Below are 24,931 nucleotides of genomic sequence, written 5' to 3'. Positions count from 1 at the left end.
TTTTTTATCTATATTTGTATCTTGTTCGACAACTACATATTAGATTTTTGTATTATTATGCTACTTATGTGAAATTATATAAACATATTTTTCTTTATAAATATTTTTTTCTCAAACAAGCGCGGGTAATGGATATAAGACGGATATGCGGATACCCAAAGGGTACGGGTACGGGGATTAATGTTTATACCCATACGGGTATGAGACCGGGTACATGTATTTTTTTAAAACGCGGGTATGGGGATGGGTACTGTAGTACCCTACCCAAAACGGGAGCCGAAGAACAAGATCCTGATGTTTGAAACCGCGTGTTGGTAGGTGGATTATTCGATCCGGCTCATTTTATTTTAAAGTGAAATTAATTTTAAATTATTAAATGTAATTAAGATATGTGTTTAAATTAATATTGGATATTTTATTTTATATTAAAATATGTTTTAGGGTGCTAATTACTTCATATATGTAAAAACTAATTACAAGTTATCAATTAGATACAATAATTATGTTAACTATATATAAAATATTAATAATAGGGTAGATTTTAGCATGCACCAAGCAAAGACTGGCGCATATTACTAATATAACACCAGTACTTTTTCTTATTTATAATAGATTTTTAAAACTTTTTTTTGCATTGTATATCATAATAAAATATTATTAAAAATTGTAGTATTTAATAATATTATCGCATTATATTTTCAATAAAAATTACTATATGTTTTTTCATTATGTGCAATGTTACACAAATTAAAAAAATATTTATAGTAAAATGTTTGGAGTTATAAAATTGTCTCTTAAATGTTTTTTGGTGAATCAAAAAATTTGAACGTGTTGGGGGCACCCAAAAGTTTTTCGTAGAAATGAGTGTGATTAACAACCCAACAGATTGACAAGGAAGTTGTTAAAGACGCGTATCATAGTGTGGCATTGGTCAACGATCAAAGAAATAGTTGATAGTGAAGAGTTGTTACAGTACACTGTCCACACACTACCATTTTCTTGTTTCCGGGGAATTTTCTCCTTTGCACGTTTGCCGGTACCCATAAAGCAAGATATATTAAGTATAAAATATAATAACTTTATACATTGTTTATAATTTACTCATTTATTTTAATTGATATCTTTATATTTTTAATATAATTTATTTTTTATTAATTTTCCATCGTGCAGAATTATATTACTATTGATTTTTAACCTCTTCAAAAATTATTCAAAAAATAATCACGATTAAATTGAAATAAATTATCATATCCAACCTGATACTATTCTCTTTATCATCTAACAATGTATGTTAAAAATTTAAAAATATTATAATCAAGCTTTAATATAAAAATATTTATAAAATATTAAATTAATAAAAAATTATAAACATGCTAATGAGTCAAACTCAAGTTTTAAAACTGTTATTTAAGTTAAATATAACTCGTTTAAAAATAGTTAAGTTTGATCGCAGTTAAACTTGGTCTTTAAATACTTGGTTAGGCTAAAGTCATTCACACTCCTATTTGTGGCAATAATAATAATAAAAAATGCAAGTCTAAGCAATAAAAAGAAAAATAAAACTTGAGATAGGGACCTAAACTTAAAATACAAGTCTAAACTAAAAAAGTTAATTAAAAATACAAGTCACAGTGAATTTGAAAACAAATGATCAACTTAAAATATTTAAAATAATGAAATCTCATATTAGCAAATTAATAACAAATTATCTAAGGAAACTCATGACTCAAAGTCATTAAACCGTGGATATCCATAATCAAAATCTTACACCCGTAGGATAGTCAGAATGTGTTTAGGTCTTCATTTACGTAGGGAAATGCAATTCCAAAAGGGCAATTATGTAAGTATATTGAACCTATGTTTTAATTGGGCTTCATTGAAAATATTCTATAATTCTTTCTATTTCAATAAGGCTGACATGTTCTATATTTTAAGATTGATTTGGAGTGTTCAGATGTTTTTAGTGAATAAGGGGAAATTTTGTACATGCTACACGTGAGCGGTAAAGTTACGTTTAGAAGGAATTTATATTTTTTTAATTTTAAATTAAAATAATTATATATTATTTAATATAATAAATATTTTAATATTTTAATAATTTTTTTAAATAAAAAATATAAATTAATATATTAATATAAATTTAATGTATTAATTATATATTTATTATTATATATAATACATATTTTTTAATTTAAAAATGAAGAAGAGGAAAAATTTTATGTTCTCACTCCTTTTAACAAATATAGTTGTAAAAGAATCCAAGTTCCAATAAAAAACGAATAAACGGGTGGTTTACTGGTACTTGGTTTGACTATGACGTCTGCAAGCCCCAAAAATCGTTTTGATTAAAAAACTAAAGTTTAAATTCCATCTTTTCAATAATTTATGTCAAATTTAGGTTAAATTATATATATATATATATATATATAAATTTAATTTAAATATATTTTACACTGTCTCCTAATTACATTTTAGCAAAAATATTGATTTATATAATTATTAATATAAAAATTATATCTATAATATATTTTGATTGACCGAAAAGCACAGAAATGAAAGTCTTGCCAATCTATATTTCACAACAATCCAGACAAAGTTTTACAACAATAACAACAATTACAAAATGTTAAAATCAACAAGAATCCCAAATTTAAGGGGAAAAACAATTAGTGTGTTTTTATTTAAATTTATTAACTATAATTTATAGGTTTGATTTGAATTCTCTAAAATTAATACATTTTATTAAAAATATAATATTTATAATTTAGTAAATGTTTTGATTTTCAATTATTTAACTTGAGCCTTAAGTTAACATTTTGATTAAGGCACGGACCCTGGGCCTTAAAAAATTGGTCTAAGTAAACGCATAAGGTAGGACTAGTTCTTCCCTTTAAAATAAGCAAGTTGAGTCTCATTGTTATATACGGTGCCACGTGGAGGATGTGGACACGCCCAGCCGCCTTTTTTGTGCTTTCTGTTCTTCCTCGTTCCCACTACATTGTCTCCATCTTCTAAGGTCCAATCTTTGAATACAACGTTGTCCCTTTAACCCTCTCAGTACCACCCCACCAAAAAAAAAAAATATGACCCGCGTAGAAGAAAACCCTTTGAAACGTTTCACAGTGCAACAACAGAAACAGCCCAGTCAACCATCACTAATTGCACTATCATCACTTCTTCTTATTATTATGTAAAGAAACTCCTGAAAGGGTAAGAGACTCTCGCATCACTCCTACGCTTCCTGGGGAATGGGTATCAATATGAATAGCATTGCAGGGTTGGATGCCAAATCGGCAGCGGAGAAAGCTGTGAGTGTAATTGGTCATGGCTATGATCTTTGCAGCGATATAAGATTCTCTGCATGCAAGTCCACCTTGGTTCATATAGACCACACTCATACCAAAGACCTTCTTTTTCCTTCTGGGGTTGTTCTCCATAATGTTCCTAACTCTATCAAGTGTGACAAAGGTGAACTCATCAGGTTTCGCTCTGATGTCGTCCCTTTTAATCAGGTCCGTCCACCAAACTCAACGTAGCGTTTCTTTTTTATGTGAACCAAAATTCAATGTCGATTTTCATTGGAGAACAACGCTATTGTATCTAAGTTTTGTGCTGTGGTTGGTAGTTATACTGTTCTTATGTCTCTGGGTTGACTTTCTGTTTTCTTATGATGATGATGATCTTTTTGTGTGTGTGTGTGTGTTTTAATTATGGGGTTTTCAGAATTGAATTTTGATTACGGGATGCCGATTGATAATTGTTGTTTTCAATTCTTGCCTCGTACAGGTTTGAGTGAATGTTTGCGGACATTTAAATTACGGTTACTAACTTACTGGAATATCTTTCTAAGGGTGTACCTGCCGAGTTTATCGGTGTTGTTTTGACTTTTGAGAACGAAATATTTGTTAGTGATGTGTTTGTGTGATTTGTGAACTTGGATTTCCGACGTTCTAGATTAAAAAAAGAAGAGTTTGAAGAGAACTAGAGAAGTGATTAGTATTTAATATTTGGAAACTTTTATGTCAAAATGAAGTTTGTAAGAAAATTTTGTATGGAATTCTTAACCTATTTGGAAAGCCATATTTTTTTCACTTCAAATTTAGTGTAATTTTAGGAGCAAACTTTATTTTGGTTTGCCACAGTCAACTGTGCGTCTGGAAGCTGAAACATTCCTCCCATAAAATACTTGACTCTTGAATTTTTCCCAGTTCTCTTCTCTTGTTTCTTTTTATTTTTATTTTTCCTTTCATTTGGGTTCATATGGTTGGATACTGTAAAATAAGAAAGTTTGAAATTCACTAAATTTGGACCTTTGCAGATGTCTGAGCACTTCAACCAACAGCTATCCTTGTCAGGAAAGATTCCATCTGGCCTATTCAATAACATGTTTGAGATGAGAAAATGTTGGCCCATAGATGCAGCTTCCACTAAAAACCTTGCCTATGATGGATGTTTCATAACATTATATAACGTCCAATTAGATAAAACCAACTTAACCCTTTCTGAAAATGTGAAAAATGAAGTGCCCTCTTCATGGAACCCTGCAGCTCTTGCTGAGTAAGTATTATCTTTAGTGTTATTCTTCGATTTCTTGTTGGTAATAGTATTAAATATTACAGTCCTTCGATCTTTTTTGGTTATGAACATGCAATTTATTTTCTTACCTCTGAACAATAATGAAAAGTTGCATACACATAGTATCAGTTTGTTACCAAACGCTCCATAATAACTAAAACCATAATAGCATTGATATGGTTCTAAAGAGTATGCTAGATTTTCCCCCAAACCTGATATATTCACTACAGGTTTTTTACGATAAGTTAGAAGAGTTCTGAATATGAGAAGTCTATACAGATCATTAAGGAGGTTAAACTTGATCACATTTTTCATCAATTTCACCAGTGGATAATATCGATCATAAGTTACATTGTAATGGACAGTTTTCTAGAGGAACAATTGACTTGGTTATGTCAATATACCAACTAAGACTTCAATGCTATACCCAAATTTTGACTTTACAGAGATGATTTAAGCAGTTTATGTTAATGAGTTATTGAACATAGGAATAGGATTTTTGTGTGTTAGACCGTGATGTATTTAAATGGATGCATGTGTTTTGGGTCCTTGTGTAGATTCCTATGCTGGTCTGGAAGAGACTCCTAAGTTATAAACAACATTTATCCTTAAAGAAACTTTATCCTAGAAAATGTTCTAAATTTTCACTTGATTCTCCCATTGTATTTATATATTGGATATACTACTACGTGTACAGTTTAACATTCTACTCAAAGCTCGTAGAGCATTTTTTTTCCTGTTTAAACAGCCTTATTTAATTCTTTCTTTGATAAAATAAAACTCATCTTTATGTTTCTTGGATTTGAGTAGTTCTCTAAACAAAATGTGGTTCTTCAGGTTCATTGAAAAATATGGTACCCATACAGTAGTTGGTGTGCAGATGGGAGGTAAGGATGTGGTTCATATCAAACAGTCAAAAAATTCAGATCTTCAACCGACTGAACTGCAGAAATTGCTGAAGCAATTAGCTGATGAGAGGTTTTCTGAGGATTCAAATCAAAGTTCCAATGTCAATCCTGCTGAAAAATCAAGAAAATTAAAGGTAAAGATTAAGCAGTATATTTTCTGTTAAAGGACACCATGCTTGCTTTTAAATTGAAAGGCTCAAGGAAGTACAAGTTATGGTTTTACCGAGTTTTTTAATTTGATTGATAAAGAAAATTTGTTTGAGAGAAAACAGGAAACTACAAGAGAGGATGAGATATTCTCCAAAATGTAGAAACAATGACAGGGAGCATAAGAAAAGAAAAAGAAGAAGAAACTCAAGATTGCAACACCGCGCCCTAGGCTCTCTTCATATCTGAACTAGCATGTCCCTAGAAGCATAGGCAGAAAGAATGCCAAAGAGAAAAAGAAAATTTTATATTCCATAACAAATTTATGGAATAAAAATACCCTCAAAGATGGTAGCATTCTGCTTCAACCAGGTGCAACCAACGGCTGCTTACAGTGCAGACCTAAGTTTTTAGCTTCTTTGGTTTTTACAAAAGTCTTTTAAAACGAACTGTTATAGACTATTAAATTAAAGATAATTGTCCAATTAGGCTAAATTTCTCTCCCCTCCAAATTCCTCCTAATTCAATTTTAGGGATTTAAGTCCCTCCCCTCCTCTCAAAATTTTGTTCCAAGCATGAAAATTTTAAAAAGTGCTCCCCCTCTCCTCCCCTCGATTTCCCTCCAACCAAACAGTAACACTATGAGTACGTAACTCTCTAAACAGTTTTAAGTTATAAGATGGAGGCCAATAATGGTTTTATATATCTAAATGAATTAACAAAACATTTATATCCAAAACAGATTGTTAAGAAGAAAGAAAGCTGATTTACAATGCAAAATAAATACATCTAAGAAGTTCGAGTTGTCTAAATATATCTGTAATCATGTTAACAGGATAATCAAGCTCTGGTGTGGGGGCTGCGCAATCACAGACCTAATCCTGCTGCTGGTAGGCCTGTTGTAAGAAGTCACTCCAAGAATGATGTTAGTATCATTATTTTGTTACAAGAAAGTTGCAATTCTCATTATTTCAGCTGTAGCACCTCATAGACACGCAGCATCTGACAAAATTGGACTTCATTATATAAATTTCTTTGCAGGATATTGTTAGCATTTCTGTACGAAGAGGGGGTATTGATGTTGGTCAATCTCATAACCAGTGGCTTTCAACCATATCACAGTCTCCTAATGTCATATCAATGTCTTTTGTGCCTATTACTTCCCTATTGAACTCTGTTCCAGGCAATGGATTTTTAAGCCATGCAGTGAATTTGTATCTTAGATGTGAGTGACACCTACAACTTTGGTTTCTTTCCAGCCCATTATCATCTTAAATTTTTTTTTTTCTTTTGGAATTCTATATTTTGTTGGAATTTTGGTTGACACTCACCTCTTTTGAGCAAAGTTTTGTTAAAATCAATATTTGTATATGCTATCATTTAAAATCAATTTACATTCCCTTGAAAACTTTTTAAAAGAAAAACAACACTAAAAAAAAATTCTCTCTACAATTTATACAAACTTTGTCTTCACCTTTTATATTGATCATGAATTTGATATGAAATGTTATGTCTAGAGAATTAATTTCTAAATTTTGTGATCAATCTATCTATTCTATTCTATTCTACATGAAATTTAATGCATTTTGGTACATGTGGTTCCCGTATAGCATGTATCATCTGTCCAATTATAGTAATTTTATGGCATGTTTATTCTGGGATTGGTGTAAACACACATATGATCCTACACACAAGGAGCATGTCAGGTGAGAGCTTGCTCTCATGTAAAGAACTAATGTATACCATACAACCACAAATGAATAGTCAAAGTTAATTCCTCTCACCTCTCTTGTATATTCACTAGATACTAATCCATGCATGTCCGTATGTTCTGTACACAGAAAATAATAAATATTATATGAATATTTAATATTTATGGAATTCTATAATGCACCATTACTGGTACATGTGTTTAAAAATTTTCTGTTTCAAACAGATAAACCAGCAATAGAAGAACTCCATCAATTTCTAGAATTTCAGCTGCCTCGACAATGGGCCCCAATGTATGGTGATCTGCCTCTTGGATTTGGCCAAAAGTATAAAAAGAACTTGTCTCCATCACTTCAGTTCACTCTTATGGGACCCAAGCTTTATGTTAATACTGTGAAGGTAATGTGCTCTGATTACTTATATCCATTTAACATTGCATACTCTAGAATATTATAGCTGGAAGAACACATAACATGAATAAGTTACCTACATTTATGAACTTGTTTCTTCCAAAGTTTCAGCACTAATTCTATAACCATTGATTTAGTTGAAAAAAATAAATTCAAGCAATGTATTTTGAATAAGCAGGTTGACTCTGGAAACCGGCCTGTGACAGGCATTCGCTTGTACTTGGAAGGCAAAAAATGTGACCACCTAGCAATCCATCTCCAGCATCTTTCAGAGGTTCCTGGTGTCCTAGAAATTTCAGAAGATCATAGTTATGATCCTATTGATGAACCAGATGAGCGAGGCTACTATGAACCTGTGAAATGGAGCATGTTTTCTCATGTCTACACAGCACCTTTACAGTACAATAGCTCTAGAATGGATGAGTCCACAGCCATTGTGACAAAAGCCTGGTTGGAGGTTAAGCTGGTGGGAATGAAGAAAGTTCTTTTCCTAAGGCTTGGATTTTCAACAGTGGCATCTGCTAGAATTCGCAGATCAGAATGGGATGGGCCTTCAACAACGTCTCGAAAGTCAGGATTCTTCTCAGCATTGGTGAGTACAAGGCTTAGCAAAGAATTGCATCCACCTAAGAAGCCAACTAAAGTTGATATAAACTCAGCAATTTATCATGGTGGTCCACCTGTGCCAACAAGGTCTCAAAAAATGCTCAGTTTTGTGGACACTAAGGAAATGGTCAGGGGTCCTGAGGATCCACCTGGTTATTGGGTGGTCACTGGAGCTAAGCTCTGTGTAGAGGGTGGCAGAATCTCAATCAAGGCAAAGTATTCCTTGTTGACTATATTGTCAGAAGAATCTCTTCTGTAGTGAGTGTGTGTAGGCATTTAGTTAATACAGTTATTGGTCTTCTGTAAATATCTTGTATCATTTATTTTGTCAAAAGAAAAATCAGATATAGGGAGTGTCATCTGGCTCAAAGTGGCCTCAATATGGCAATTTTCAGTTGGTTATTAGTAGCTTTTAGTTTTCTAATTTTGTTTAGGCATAACTGCCTTCAATAATGAATAATATTATTTGGAATTTGGAATTACAACTACTCCAACAGAGGCATTCATTTGATAGATATCAGCATTATATCCTCAATAAAACATGGGTGCTTACATGCTACTCCAATCAAGTGTTTGTTTAATTTATTTTGGAGAAATGATCATTCATTTTTGTGAGCTTCGTTAAAAGTCGAACACTTTATCCGAAGCTTGTTAACGTGATAACTTAGACCTGTTGGCTATCGAGTTCCCAACGCTCATGGAAAATATAACGAGTAAATATATTCTAGAAGGTGGCTATGGATTGTGAATTGCAGCAATGTCTGATTCTCCCATAAACAAAGGGTCCAAGTCATAACCTAATTCAGCAAGAACACAGACAATTCTTTCCATGACTTTTCACTATTGATCGGATTTCTCATTCAAACCGTTAACGATTGCAATATTAAAGTTGCTGATTATTCTTATTATTATGGTAATTACCTTAAAAGAACAATTTTCTGGTGTTGACCAGAGATAAATACAATAAAAAAGAAATGTGTAAGACATCTATTAAAGTAATTTTTTGTTTGGAAGGGAGACGGGTGGAAGTTTGTGCATGAAATTTTTTTTTTTACTGTAAAAGAGTTCTAAAATAAACTTTTTTCAAAAGAAATATTTCGTTCAGTCTTTTTTATAAGAAACAAAAGATGAAATCACAGAAACTAAAAAAAATAATTAAGTATGTTATGTTTTTCATAAATATAAATCTTATTCTAAAAATATCTATGATATTAAATGATATAATTAGTAATTTGTATATTTAATGATATTAATAAAATAAAAATATAAAATTTTTTTAACAATTAATGCATCTTAAATTTATCATTTGTTTCTTATAATAAAGATTAAAAAAATATTTTATTTTGTTTCTTATAAAAAAGACTGGAAGGGTATAAAAAAAATCTTGAATGTAACATACATTTATGTAACTTTTTAACAGTGCAAGACTATCAATAATAACATGTCATTGAAAATTAATTTTTTAATAATTCTTTAATTTAATTAAATAAATGTTTGTTTTAGTATATTAAAATACTTTTAAATATGTTTTATGATTATATATACTATAAACATTTATGTAATAAAATTTATTAAATAATTAATTAATTAACTATTTATTCAAAGAGACCTTAAAAATAGAGTTGGAGGGTTCTACTTATATAACATTTTGATTGGCATTGCAAAGCCTTCGATTTGCATTTTTTAAATTAAGATGAACAAAATACAAATACAATACATAATAGTTAAGTCTTATAACATTGGTTACATAATATCATTAAGCTTGACTAAATAATGATTAAAAATCTATTTTGATCACAAATTTGTACTTAATAAAAAGAATTACTGAACAAGAAGTTGAGTAAATTACAAGAACTAGAAGACTAATCTATACAATAATCTTTGAATAACCTCCGATCATCCCACGCTAATTCGTTTTGAAAAGACGAGATGTAGTTTTTTTCTGTTTTCGTTGACCAAAAACAATTTCTTAGGCATCTATTGAAAGAATAATTTATTAGTACACAGATTACAAACTAAACAACTCATTAGCACAGACAAAACAAAGAATATATCCTTTTATACATATCTATTAAGAATTTCTCTATGTGAATTTTTTTTTTTTGACATAAAGATTGCTACATAATTTTTGTCTCTTTAAGTAATATTATTATTTTTATTTCTCATCCAATTTAATCTGAATTCGATTAATAATATCATTTTTTTCTCTTTTAGTTTAAAAAGTAATAATTCCTTGAAATTTAAATAAATGAAGGTAAAAATAAAAAAATTATTTTCGTATGCTATATGGTTATTTTAATATATATATATATATATATATATATATATAAAAGATAAAAATATATTCATTAGTAAACAATAAAAATATATTAAAACTATTTTTTTTTGTTAAGAATAAAGAATTTATTTGATTAAATAAAAATTAATTAAAAAGACAATATTTTTACAATTAGGGAGAAAATAATAAAATAAATTATCAAATCAAAACACAATATCTTTATATTTATTATTTTAATATGATATGTCAAAATTAAATATAAACTCATGGATTAAGTTTAGACATTACTGTTTTTGTCGAAAATCACAAATATTTAAATATAACGTTGGACATTTGGCTGATATGAATTAAGTTGATTAGGTTTGAAGTGTTAATGAGTTGAATTAAATAAGTATAATTTGTTAAGTTTAATTTATTAAATGTTTATGTAAATTTGTTTGTATTCTATAATCAATCAAATTAAATTATTACTTAGAGAAATTAAGTTTATTAAATTTAATTATATTTTACGTGAAGCCAACTAATATACGGATTAGTTAGCTAAGTGTAGATCTAAGATAGAGAAATTTTTTTGTGGTTTTAATATACCTCCCTCCTCTTTAGAACCTTGTTAAGATTAGATTTTCTTAATTCTTCCTTACCTAAACATATAGTCTAGGGGTTGTTGTGTCTTTTGGCCTATAAACCCTGTTTATAAAAAAATATATATAATAATTTAAATTTAAAATTAAGTTTCATTTAAACGAGTCAAATTCTTATAAGAGTTTGTATCAATTAAATGAATATAATTTATTATTATTATTATTAAGTTTTTTATATGTTACGTTAATATGTTAAACTTAAATAAAATTGACTTAAATATGTGTTTTGATTATATATTTGTACTTTTTTATTTTAAGCCATATTTTAAAAATTTGGTATTTTGGACGTGGTGAGTCTTAACTCATAACATGGCTAACTAAAAAAGACTTGTGTCAATGAGGGCGACTAAAAAAAATATATACAAAAATATAAAAATAAAATAAAAATTGAAAAAGACTTAATATTAAAAAATTGCAAAAATATAAGAATTAAGAATATATTTAGAAAATAAATTTAGAAACAAAAATTAGAATAGTATGTGTTTCTTAATTGATTGTATGTATTCAAAAAAACTAAATTATAGACACAATACTTTTACAATTGAGTAAAACATTATTGAAATAAATCATCAAAATCTACACAGTTAATATTTATTGAGCAATATGCCAGAACAAGAATTTTAAAAATTAAATTCAAATTTAGATGAATTAGAATTTTAATAGTTTTAAATTTTAATCTATCTAGAAAGTATTATATCTTTAATTTGACATAATGTGTTATGTTATAAAACTTAAATTAAATTTAAACTTAAGAAATAATATTTGAAATAAAAAATAAAATAAAATACTCAGTGTTATAAAAGTTTCGTAACTTAACAAAAATAACTCTTAAAATATTTTTATTTTAGAAAACACATTTTTATCATATAAGGGTGAATATTCAGTTAAAAATTATAATTTTGTTTATTATCAATTTCATTCATTATTTATTAAATTTTAATTTTTAAAGGTTACATTTTAAATAAATAATCTAAATTTTTTTTTAGAAATCCACCATTTTATCATAAAAATTTTCACTTTAAGTTTAACTCGTATTTGTAAATACAAAAATTTATTTTATCATCCTCTTATCAGATTAAATTCAAGCTTTTAATTTGTATTATTTAAATAAATTAATAAATTTTAAGTAAAATTTTAAATAAATTTATCCTAAATTATGTTCAATTTAACTAGTCTCGTTTACCTTTTTTTATTTAAAAATGTTATACACAACGTAGCTCTTACTTTAAAAATAAACGGTATAAATTATAAAACATTTGAAATAAAAGTATGTATTTTATTAAAACAAATCTTCAAATATCATTCATTTAAGAAAAAAACTCAAAGTCAAAAAATTATTTTATTTTTTTACCAAAAAGAAATATATTATTTTGTTTTACAGGCTTGGCCAACAGATTCCAAAAGTAGTTGGAACGTTGAACATGTCAATTGCCGACAGCAACTCATAAACCAAATCAATTGCCGTTTCAACAAAGTCGACGGCTTCTAATTCGTCCACGTGTCGCGACGTATATGGCAAAACTGTGGTTGTCGTGACGAAGCAACTCATCGTTTTGCTATAAAAGCAAAGCCCCACAAAGCGATATTCCCAAACACCAACCTAACAAGCACCTCGTTTCGCAGCAGAGAAAGATAACCAGCGCACCCTTTCAAGGTATCTTCTGCTCCGATTAAGACCTAGATTCATCGGGTTTTTCTTCTTTTATAACCGATCATCTTATTTGTCTGCCCTTTAATTTTTATCTTGTTCTTCTCAAGTCTTAAAATTTCTTTTGAATATGGTCTTCGTATATGGTTTTATCGTCTCAATTATAACGCAAGCCGAGATGTTTTTGAACCCTTTTCTTGAAGAACTAGCATGCTTGTTTCAAACTATTTGTTGATTGAAAGTGATCTTGAGATCTGTTTTAAATGTTTATATATTTGCCAGATCTGGGCTATGCATTGTATAATTGTAACAAGTCTTGTAATTTAGATGAGCGTGGGGTGTTTTTCTCGTCTGTTCTGGATATCGACATGATTGATTTGTTGATTGCACCCGACTTATCAAGGCCTCGATTTTCTCTATTTTTTTCCCTCGTCTGTGCTTCAACTCTGTCTATTTTGTATGCAAATATATATGTAACTTTTGCATCTACGATTTGTTCCCCCATATTATTGATTGTTTGATTTTGATATTAAGTTTTTTTAATTTTTTTGCTGTGAAAAAATTTATATAAAATTGGCTATTCTTGTGCTTTTAGTCATTTGTTTTGTGTACTCTTTCTATACACTGTTTTTCCTCATTGTAAAGTTCATGATGAAGAATTGGTGATTGATTAATATATTTGTGTGTGTATGGTATAATGCAGATGCAAATTTTTGTTAAGACCCTCACTGGTAAGACTATCACCCTTGAAGTGGAGAGTTCTGACACCATTGACAATGTCAAGGCTAAGATTCAGGACAAAGAGGGCATCCCACCAGACCAGCAACGTCTGATTTTTGCTGGCAAGCAACTTGAGGATGGACGCACCCTTGCTGATTACAACATTCAAAAGGAGTCCACTCTCCACTTGGTGCTTCGTCTTCGTGGTGGTATGCAAATCTTTGTTAAGACCCTAACTGGAAAGACCATCACCCTTGAGGTGGAGAGCTCTGACACTATAGACAATGTCAAGGCCAAGATTCAAGACAAGGAGGGTATCCCACCAGACCAACAGAGGCTCATCTTTGCTGGAAAACAGCTTGAAGATGGTCGAACATTGGCTGATTACAACATCCAGAAAGAGTCAACTCTCCACCTTGTCTTGCGACTCCGTGGTGGTATGCAGATTTTTGTGAAGACCCTTACTGGAAAGACAATTACATTGGAGGTAGAGAGCTCAGACACAATTGATAATGTAAAGGCTAAGATCCAAGACAAGGAGGGTATTCCCCCTGACCAGCAAAGATTGATTTTTGCTGGGAAACAGCTTGAAGATGGACGAACATTGGCTGATTACAACATCCAGAAAGAGTCAACTCTCCACCTTGTCTTGCGACTCCGTGGTGGTATGCAGATTTTTGTGAAGACCCTTACTGGAAAGACAATTACATTGGAGGTAGAGAGCTCAGACACAATTGATAATGTAAAGGCTAAGATCCAAGACAAGGAGGGTATTCCCCCTGACCAGCAAAGATTGATTTTTGCTGGGAAACAGCTTGAAGATGGACGAACACTTGCAGACTACAACATTCAGAAGGAGTCCACCCTTCACCTCGTCCTTCGTTTGAGGGGAGGTATGCAGATCTTTGTGAAGACTTTGACAGGAAAGACCATTACCTTGGAGGTTGAAAGTTCAGACACTATTGATAATGTTAAGGCAAAAATCCAGGACAAGGAGGGAATCCCACCAGACCAGCAGAGGTTAATCTTTGCTGGGAAGCAATTGGAAGATGGAAGGACTCTTGCTGACTACAACATTCAGAAGGAGTCTACTCTTCACCTTGTGTTGCGTCTCCGTGGTGGCTTTTAAGTTTGGGGATATTCTGTAGGGGTCTCTTGTTGGATCTGGTATGTGAAAGTCCAGCAGATCTATGGTATTTTATTTTCCTCTTGTGTTGATCTTGAGTCTGTAATGGCCCTCGAAAAATCATGCTTGGCTATGGTCGCTTTTATAATTCTGTTCCTAGTTCAAATTTCAATCATGAATATGGACAGTTTGCTATCATGTTGAATGAATTTAGTGCTTTAAAATTTCTAGTTATCTTCGGTTTTATCTTCTTAATCTCTACATGTTTAGCAATTAAAGGATATTGAACCTTCATTTTCGTTCATTACTTGTGGTTGAAATTGGATAAAAAAATAAGCTTGAGGAAGTTCCGGTTTTCCATATTATTCTGGATCGGGAGACATTGAATTTGGTATTCTAAATTTTATCTTAACCTCTATAGTCAATCAATGCCAGGACCATCATATGATCAGCCCAAACTCTGAAACTAACAAATGTAATATCCCTAGTTTGATGTTTTATTTTTATGTTGATGGGACAGGCATGAAAATTTCATGTTATTCAGCCAACCTTTTTATTTATGATATGAAACTTAAGTTCCATGTTATCCTTGGGTGACCGTGCCGAGCAGGGAGTGATGCAAGTAGCTTCTCCTGCTGGCAAGGCAGCCGTTTTAAAGAATTGAGAGCAAAGTTCCTTCCATTAGAAGTTCATTGGGACACGATATTTTCAGACTCTAACGGTAGATATAATCTAGCTAACATACGCAGAGTCACTCTTTAAGCTAGATAAATTGTTTGATTGATTTGACGAAATATATTACAATATTCACACGATATCATAAGCTGGGTGTGTAAGTAGCTCTCATATTGCGGATAATATTCGTTTTCCTCCTGTTACTTGTGCACATAATGCTGTTTCACACCCATTATAATTAACGGGATAAACCCTCACTTTGTTATGAATTTATGTCATAATTCCCTAATGCTGAGAAAGGAACACCTGAACCCTTACAGGGAAGTTTTGGTTGATTTCAAGTTTTAAGATCCGTCTTAGACAAATTGACAGTATATTTATTGAAATTTGCTGGGGGTCACTGCAAAATCTGTGACTAACCTTCGAAGGAATTATTAGCGTTTAAAATTTTGAATTCTCATAATATTCCATATTCTTTTCTAATATTTGTTGTCTTTGCGAGCATAAAATTGCAAAATCTTTAAAACGGGAGAAAAGGCAGAAGTAACAAAAGACTAGTACACCCATATCGAAACCTTATCATCTACATTAGAGTAACACCCACTTGCAACACAACTTATTAACATGAACATCCCAAGATCAACAACTATTTTGACTACTTGTTTATACAATAGCAACTCCCACCACGAGATATCACTCACATTACAAGAAAGAAAAACACACCATTTAAAACCAAACAATTAGTTTAAAATTAACCGGAGATTTGTATGGTCTTAACATCAGGCTTCTTGACCTGTTCCTTGGGAACAGTAACAGTGAGGACCCCATTTTCCATAGCAGCTTTCACTTGATCGACCTTTGCATTCTCTGGCAATCTGAACCTTCTAAGGAAACTGCCACTGCTACGCTCCACCCGATGCCACGTATCATTCTTATCTTCTTTCTCAACGTTCCTCTCTCCCCTTATCTGAAGAACCCTATCATCTTCAATCTCAACCTTCACTTCCTCCTTCTTCAGTCCTGGCATATCAGCCTTGAACACGTGTGCTTCTGAAGTCTCCTTCCAATCCACTCGGGTGCTCAAAAACGCTGAATTTTCACGAGAAAATCCGGAAGAAAAGAGACGATTGGGGAAAGGAAAAATTTCCAAGGGCTCCAAGACATCGACGGAGAAAGGATCGAAATCGTTGTTCCGTCGGCAGCCGAAGAAATTTGGAATCAGTGACATCTTCTCGTAGCTTAGGATCTCTGCAATTCAAGATTTTATTTTATTTTTTGACACTGCGAAGACACGACCGAGATATTTAAATGAAGTGGAAGAATAATCTCGTATTTTCCAGAAAATTCTATTTAGTAATTACTTATTATATTATCTCTGAAAATTCTGAAACATTCTAGATTTTTCTGCGGAGAACGAAAATGCTCTTGTTTGCTCCACTCTAAAAAATTAGTAGTGCTTTAGTAGAAAAATTAATCAGAAAAAAATAATTTAACCGAAATAAATTAGATGGATCCCCTAAAAGAAAAATCACACCTCTGGTGCCATGGTTTTCTTACTGTGGGCGATGAAAATGTCAGAAGATGCGGTTTTTTTATTTACTAAAAAAGAAAAACTAATTCTTAGAGTAATAGTAGATTCAACTAATTCTCTCTTTAGACTTTGCTTTTTTAACGCGCAAGGTCCTAAGCATGGCACCTACAGCTGTGATATAATTTTTTTCAATATTTTTTAAATAAGTATGTCTCTTATAAATTAATTCTTCATTTTTTTAAGTACTGCACCGCGCAATAAATATCAATCTACAAGAGGTGATACTTTTTCTAAAAAATATCATATCGCACCTGTACTTAACACTTAGGTCATTTTTTTATTATGGATTTTTTTAATAAAATTATTAAAATATGACAATTTTTTATAAAATTATTTGAATATGATATATTTAAAAAATATCAATGGCAATTTTAAGGCACAAAAAAATTATAAAATAAATTTGACATTGGCAATTTTATAGCAAAAATAAATAAATTTTATAAAGTAAAATCGCTATTGACTAGTTTAGAAGAAAAAAAATAAATATGACTGATAAAAATTATTATTAGTGATCTTTTATTCTAAAAAAATTTTATAACTTTTTAAAATTTGTCAATGACGGCCTTTGAACAACGTAAATTTTTAAAAAGATTATAAAACGTCATTGGCAATTTTTAATAAAATTTTTGTTTATAACAACTCGCAACTATAACCATTTGAACCACTTCTTAGAGAGTGTATGTAAATCTTATGTGTTTATGAAAAGAAAAAAAATGAGTATGTCTATTGTAATTTATTTTAATGGTGAAATTATACCAAATACAAGTGAAGATGTGACATTTGCATGCGAGAAGTCAACATGTGTGTATATTTCATATAATGTATCATTTGAAGATTTAAAGTGTTAGCTTTCTCAATACATTCATGAAATTCCGTTTCTAAAAATAGTAAAAAATATTATGTATCGATGTCTAGTGTCGATATTTGGTAGTTTTATGCAATATCATTCAATTCCATTAACCAATGATGATGATGTTCAACAAATGTTTCAAATACATTAGTAGCATCATCATAAGTGGTACGATTGAATTATATGTTATTTTCAAAAGTAATGAGGTTCAAGAAGAATTTGCCATGAGACAGAGATAGATTGGTAACATAATAGCAGTGAAAGTAATGACTACGACTTTGAAGGAGAATATCAAAGTGATGAGGATCATGATGATGATGCTGATGAAGAGGAGCCCCATATGGGTAGTCAATATCCTTTTGGGGAGCTACCCTTCATGCGTGAATTAGATCTTAATGCTATGAATGTTTCTAGTTCCTAGAGTATGCAAACTTAGGTATGTGAAATTTGTAATTATATCAATGAGATTGATTTTAGTTTTATGTTCACTATTGGTAGGTAACACAAAGATAGATGGTGAATTGTATGTTGGAAGGTAATTTAGTGACAAAGAAGTTATTATAAAAACAGTAAAGCATTACAGTATATCAAAATAGTGGACTACAAAGTGTTAGAGTCTGAACCAAATACTTTTATTGCAAATGTGTAAGATATGACTTAGGTTGCAAGTGGCTTTTTTGAGCTAGTTTTAGGAAAAACAAGTATTTTTGAGAAATTCAAAAATATAATGGTATACACACTTGTACTATTGGAATCATTTTCAAGATCATAGAAAGTTGGATATAAACACAATTGCAGAATGTATAAGACCAATAGTAGAATCTGATCTTTCTTTTAAAATCAAAGTAGTAATTAAGGAAATTCAATCTTGATTTAAGTACACGATAAGTTATTGAAAAACGTGGTTGACAAAATAAAAGGCAATCATAAAATTATTTGGTCAATGGGAAGCCTCATTAGATGCTTTGCCGCAATAGTGCATAGTAATGTGTGATGTTGTTTGAGGATCTGTTGTGAAATTAGATGTTGCAAAGGCTTATCGCAATGATAAAATGGTTTCCAATGTTCAAATACTACGATGCGTGTTTTGGAGTTTTGGTTCTTGCATTAGAGCATTTTGACATTGCAAGCCACTTGTGCAAGTTGATGGGACTCATTTATATGACAAATACAAGATAGTTCTACTAGTAGCTGTTGCACAAGATGAAAATCAGAATATACTGACGTTTGTATTTGCTGTTGTTGAGGGTGAGACAACAAATGTGTGGAATTTTTTCCTTGAAAATTTACGAAAATATGTTGTTACCAAAGATGGTATTGGCTTGATTTCTGATTATCACGAGTCACTTATAGTAGCAATAAGAAGAAGCAATGGCTAGTGGGAATCTCGAAGAGTATTCCACATATATTGTATCAGGCATGCTGTTGCAAATTTCTTGCAAAGATTTAAGGCTCCTAGCTTGCATAAATTTGTTGTTTATATGGGTAATTAACCTGATTTCCGTATTTAAGATAATATAATGTACTTATGAGTGAATTTAATATTCATTATGAGTGAATACGGGAGCATGGACAAATTTATTTAGCTCAATCTAGTGATTAGGTTTTCTAAAATATTCAATCCTAATTCCTTAGTTAATTGGTTCTAAAATGAATTTAGCTTCTTAATCCCTTCAAAAATCAAATGTCAACCATCAATATTTGAATAATTCATCAAATTTCTAGCAATCACACATTCCATTGAATATTCCAATTAATTGCACCCACTTATAGATTTAATTCAATGAAATGAATCATAAGCCTTTTAATTTTCTATATGAGTCAATGACTCATCAGTTAATGTTAGTAAAAATAGTAGCTTATGTAATCGAGTTTGTGATGTTTGTCTTAGAGCAAAGCAAACACAGGATAAATTTCCTGCTAGTGATGATAAAACTTTGGATAATTTTTCATTTAATTCATTGTGAGGGACCCCTATTGAACAACTACATTTTGTGGTGTAAGATATTTTTTAACTATTCTTAATGATTATTCAAGAACAACATGAATATACTTATTGATTGATAAGAAATAAGTCACAATGAATTTATGCAATTTTATAGCTATGGTGGAATGTTAATTTAATAAACAAGTGAAAATAATGTGAAGTGACAATAGTATTTAATTCATCTGGCTTAGAAATTATTTTCATAAGCATGGTATTATGCATGAAACATCTTGTGTAAGAACGCCACAACAAAATGGACTTATGGAATGCAAACATAGACTTATACTCAATATGGCATGTGCTTTGCAGTTCCAAGCAAATCTTATCAAATTTTAGGAGGAATGCATTTTGACTATTGGATATTTGATAAATTGGATTCTATGACTTATTTTACATGGGAAGACACCATATGAAATATTATATGGTATGATGCCTCAACTTAGACATCTGCATGTATTCGGATGTTTATGCCACGTGCATAACTAAGTACATAAAGGAGATAAATTTGCAAGTCGCAAATGCAAATGTGTTTTACAGGGATATCCTTATGGCAAGAAAGGGTGTTGACTTTATACCCTTCAATCTCGAGTATCCTTAATTTCAAGAGATGTTGTGTTCTATAAGGAAAATTTTTCTTACCTAACTAATGATTAGCAAAGTTCATTTTATGTGCACACTAATCGAACAATAGGTTTTATGACAAATTGGGATGGTATAGATGACAATGAGGAACAAAACAATGCTCAATATAGTAACATGCATGAAAATCATGTTACTCATGTTGGAATGAGACTAGTATGGCACGGGGTACAAATGATAATTTGGAAGGTAATGAATCAACACTTGAGCCTCACTTGTCCTTCCTTCTGACATAGAAATAGTACATGACAGTAGCCATGTGCTGTTGTAAATAAGGAATCTTTGGGTCAGGGCCAACGCACCAAGATACCTTCCACTTGTCTAAAAGATTTTGTAACAAACACTATATGCAAATTAAGCCCCTCGAAGAGTTCATCTTGCTCATCACTATTCTTGGGTACACCTTGCCCTATAGCTCATCATATGAACTGTAATAACTTTTCTGCAAAATATAGACATTTCTTGGCAGCATGTAGGAGCTGAACCTCAAAATTTGTTGAGGCCATGAAAGATGAATGACGGAGACAAGCCATGAAACATGAGATACAAGCCTTAGAAAATAATGGCACTTGGACTATGGAATCTCTTCCCGCAGGTAAGGAAGTTATATGGTGCAAATGAGTTTATTGAATTAAATAAAATTCAAATGAATCTATTGAGAGATTCAAAGCCAGTATCATGATCTTAGGAAATCATCAAGTTGATGGTTCGACTAGAATGAAACACGCTTCTATAGCAAAAATGATCACTATTTGTACCTTTCTTGTTGTTGCTGCTACCAAAAGCTAGGAATGAATGTTCACAATGCTGTCTTGCATGGTGATCTTGATGAACAAGTGTACATAAAGTTACCCCCCCCTAGCTTTTCAAACAAGTGTTTCATCTTGAAAAGTCCTTATACGGTTTGAAACAAACCCTTGGATGTTGGTTTGCTAAATTGGCTAGTGCTTGAAACAATATGGGTTCAAGCAATCACATTCAAATTATTCCTTGTTTACTCTACACAAAGGTACACTACTATTTAATGTCCTAGTCTATGTTGATGAGATGATTATTTTAGGAAATGATAGTGTTGTCATCCATACCTTCAACCAATACTTAAGCACATGCTTCCATATGAAGAATCTTGAATTTTTTAAATATTTTTTGGCATTGAAGTAGCTCACAACTCCACGGGTATTTTTCTTTGTCAAAGAAAATATGCTCTTGACATCATTTCTGAGGTTGGTATATTATGAGTTAAACCTATTGTTTTCCCTTTAAATCAAAATCATCACCTTCCATTAACTGATGGACCACCTTTTTTAGACTCATAACACTATTATTAACTAATGGCACGCTTGATTTATTAATCTGTTACAAGACTAGAGCTTTCCTATTGTGTGCACATGCTTGCACAATTCATGCAACATCCATGTTAAGAACACTGGTTAGCAACTCTTTGTGTTGTCCAATATTTGAAAGGTAATTTAAATGCTCTGTGTTGATTGTGATCTCCAACTCTACACATGGTGTGACTCTAACTAGGCCCTTTAACTAGACGTTTGCTTAGAGGTTGGTTTGTGCTTCTTAGTAATTTACCTATCTTTTGAAAACCAAGAAACAACAAATTGTCTTTACTCTTCAGCTGATGTTAAGTATTGATCCATAGTTACATGTCTCTTGGAGTTGATCATTCACATACCATAAAACTCTACTTTGATAGTTAAACACCCTTTCACATTGTTGTTAATCCAATTTTTCATCAACGCATAAAACATATCAAAGTTAATTGTTATTTTATACGAAATGAAATTCTCACAGGCAATATCACTACCAAATATGTGCCCCCTCATGCTCAACCGATGGATATCTTTATCACAGTGTTGGGCAAGAAGTAATTTGAATACTTTCTTTGCAAGTTAGGTATTTAAAATCTATACCCCCAACTTGAGAGAGATATTAGGTAAATATTTCTCAAATTAAGTTGGCAAATATCCTGCTAAAATAATATGTCATATCTTTTAATATTATGGAGAATATTATGCTTAGCTATAAAGATGTAATTTGTTGTAAATTAAGGCATACTTTTAGGTAGCTATGTTTAAAAGGTGCTTAAAGATAATACTTCTTCCTGTATACGCGTGTAATATTTCTCTGAATCAATACATTAGAATTTCATCTTAAATCTCATTTTATTAAATTTAAAAATAATTTAATCAAAATAAGGTAGTTTATAAATATAATTTTTTATTTGTGGTTATTTTTATCTTGTCATCTTAAGAATCATACTTTTAAGGTGTGATACTTAATTATTATTTGTTTAAGTATTTAAAAAATTAAGTATTGCATTCTACAAGTATAATAGTTAAAGTGATATAACAAAATTAATTTCATAAAGAAAATTGAATTATGAACTTGTTTCGAAAAATTATTTTCAAATTAATTCTATTTTTTTTAAAAAGAGTCGAAAACGTAAAGTGAGAAAAAGACACGAGGCAAAAGATATTGTTAATGTATTTTAAATAATTGATTTATTTGTAAAAGTTTAAAAATTTAATTATGAAAGATCAATTTACTAAATTAAAAGAGAGAGAGAGAGAGACTTAATTAATTTTAATAAATTAAAATCTAAAAATATAATCAAACTTAAAACATTTTATTGTCACCGATTATAATTTTAGGACTTGATTATAACAACGGTATTGAAGATTCAAATGTAACCCTCCATTAGACATTAATTATAATATCATATATTCGTCCCCTCGTACATAAAAATAACTTCCATGATGGATTTAAGGGGCAGGAAGCGGTCCTAACCTCCTCCTTATAATTATTTCTGTAAAACATATTAGTGCAATAATATAATATTTCTTACCTATTTACAAACTATATTAATATAACAAAGTTACAATGCTATTATTATTATTACAAACTGTATTAATATAACAAAGTTATAATGCTATTATTATTATTATTATTATTATTATTATTATTATAACAGTTACTCCATTATGATAACTATTATGCAGCAGCTAGATCCCATTTAGACCTAATGAGAAGGAAAAAACAAAAACGACTAGTTGTAATTTGACATTAAGTATGTTCATACAAATAGAGGGAAAAAAACATTTATTTTTCTTTTTTAATTGTAAAAAAGTAAATATATTAAAAATTGTTCGTACCCTTCTACAATATAATAATCAGCAAGTTAATCTTAATAACACTCTTTCTCATTTATGAGCAAATTCCTTTACTAATTTTTCATTCTTATTTTTCTTCACCTATTATCACATTATTTAGTCAACACAGTAGCTCCCAGATGCTTCATTGCAGTGGGTCTCTATCTAGATAATCATATATGATTATTGTTCAAGTGATCAAAATTTTCGACGTCACCTAAGTAGTACAGATTAATCCTGTAATCTTAATTCTGAGAAGACATTAATTTTTTCACCTTTAGCATGAAGATGAAATAATATTACAATAATTTGCTAGGAGGGGAAGTTTAGTAACGTGATGAATGTTTCAAAATCAAATGTAAACCATTATCACTTATTTGAGCAGTTACAACACACATTGTGAAATCATTCACAGTAGATGTTACTGACAGACCACACATATCAAAACATACATTACAACAAAGCAAAACGCATATCTTTAGCCATAATTTAGTTTAACCAGATATTTCTACAGCCTTAACATCAGGTTTCTTAACCTCTGTTTTGGGAACAGTAACAGTGAGAACCCCATTCTCCATGGAAGCCTTCACTTGATCCACTCTGGCATTCTCCGGCAATCTGAACTTCCTCAAGAACTTTCCACAGCTACGCTCCATGCGATGCCACGAGTCATTCTTATCTTCTTTCTCAACGTTCCTCTCACCGCTTATCTGAAGAACCCTGTCATCTTCAATCTCAACCTTCACTTCCTCCTTCTTAAGGCCAGGTACATCAGCCTTGAACACGTGCGCTTCCGGGGTCTCCTTCCAATCCACTCGGGTGCTCACAAATGCAGAATTTTCCCGAGAAAATTCAGAAAGAGAATTGGGGAAAGGAAAATCCTTGAAGGGGTCCCGCACATCGAGGGAGAAAGGGTCGAAGACATTGCTCCTTCGGCCACCGAAGAAACTTGGAATCAGCGACATCTTGGGATGTTTCTTAACCGAGATTTGAAACTTTGGAGAGTGGAACGAGATAGTAAACAAGTAACTGGATTACCGATTGATGATATCAGAGGGGATACAAGAGGTATTTAAAGAAAGTGAAGGGATAACATGTATGTTCCAGAAAATCCTCTTGACTTCTGCTACAGCTAATTCCAGAAACTTCTCGAGTTCTCTTCATGAATAAGGATATCTACTGTTCTCTAGATATCATCATTGCCCTTTTTTTTTATTATTATTTATGGAATTTAGATATGAGGTTTTTTATTTCATTGT

The 24,931-nt window shown here is 31.0% G+C and overlaps 4 protein-coding genes across 6 annotated transcripts; 2 read left to right on the top strand and 2 right to left on the bottom strand.

Annotated features, from left to right (window-relative positions):
- Positions 1-3,111: 3,111 nt before the first annotated feature.
- On the top strand, positions 3,112-8,864 carry LOC113859107 (MACPF domain-containing protein NSL1). Its single transcript, XM_027491923.1, has 7 exons — positions 3,112-3,512; positions 4,319-4,557; positions 5,413-5,617; positions 6,466-6,555; positions 6,672-6,855; positions 7,567-7,739; positions 7,929-8,864. The coding sequence occupies exons 1-7, from the start codon at positions 3,249-3,251 to the stop codon at positions 8,613-8,615; spliced, it is 1,842 nt and encodes a 613-aa protein (XP_027347724.1). The 5' UTR covers positions 3,112-3,248; the 3' UTR covers positions 8,616-8,864.
- Positions 8,865-12,865: 4,001 nt separating this feature from the next.
- LOC113860181 (polyubiquitin) lies at positions 12,866-15,015 on the top strand. Of its 3 annotated transcripts, none has more exons than XM_027492860.1 (2): positions 12,866-12,929; positions 13,855-15,015. In XM_027492860.1, exon 2 carries the CDS (start codon positions 13,855-13,857, stop codon positions 14,770-14,772), a length of 918 nt encoding a protein of 305 aa, XP_027348661.1. In that variant the 5' UTR covers positions 12,866-12,929; the 3' UTR covers positions 14,773-15,015. The 3 variants fall into 3 exon arrangements, with proteins under 3 accessions (XP_027348661.1, XP_027348660.1, XP_027348659.1); XM_027492859.1 differs by having other exon boundaries at positions 12,871-12,929; positions 13,627-15,015; XM_027492858.1 differs by having other exon boundaries at positions 12,871-15,015.
- On the bottom strand, positions 15,014-17,406 carry LOC113860183 (18.5 kDa class I heat shock protein-like). The gene has a single exon (XM_027492861.1). It carries the CDS (start codon positions 16,670-16,672, stop codon positions 16,196-16,198), a length of 477 nt encoding a protein of 158 aa, XP_027348662.1. The 5' UTR covers positions 16,673-17,406; the 3' UTR covers positions 15,014-16,195.
- Positions 17,407-24,166: 6,760 nt separating this feature from the next.
- Positions 24,167-24,637, bottom strand: LOC113857801 (18.5 kDa class I heat shock protein-like). Its single transcript, XM_027490008.1, has one exon. The coding sequence runs from the start codon at positions 24,635-24,637 to the stop codon at positions 24,167-24,169; it is 471 nt and encodes a 156-aa protein (XP_027345809.1).
- Between the last annotated feature and the right edge of the window lie 294 nt (positions 24,638-24,931).

This window comes from Abrus precatorius, unplaced genomic scaffold (assembly GCF_003935025.1).
Source record: "Abrus precatorius isolate BTA unplaced genomic scaffold, Abrus_2018 Scaffold2, whole genome shotgun sequence".
Classification (NCBI taxonomy): Eukaryota; Viridiplantae; Streptophyta; class Magnoliopsida; order Fabales; family Fabaceae; genus Abrus; species Abrus precatorius.
This window is presented reverse-complemented; position numbering and strand designations above follow the sequence as displayed.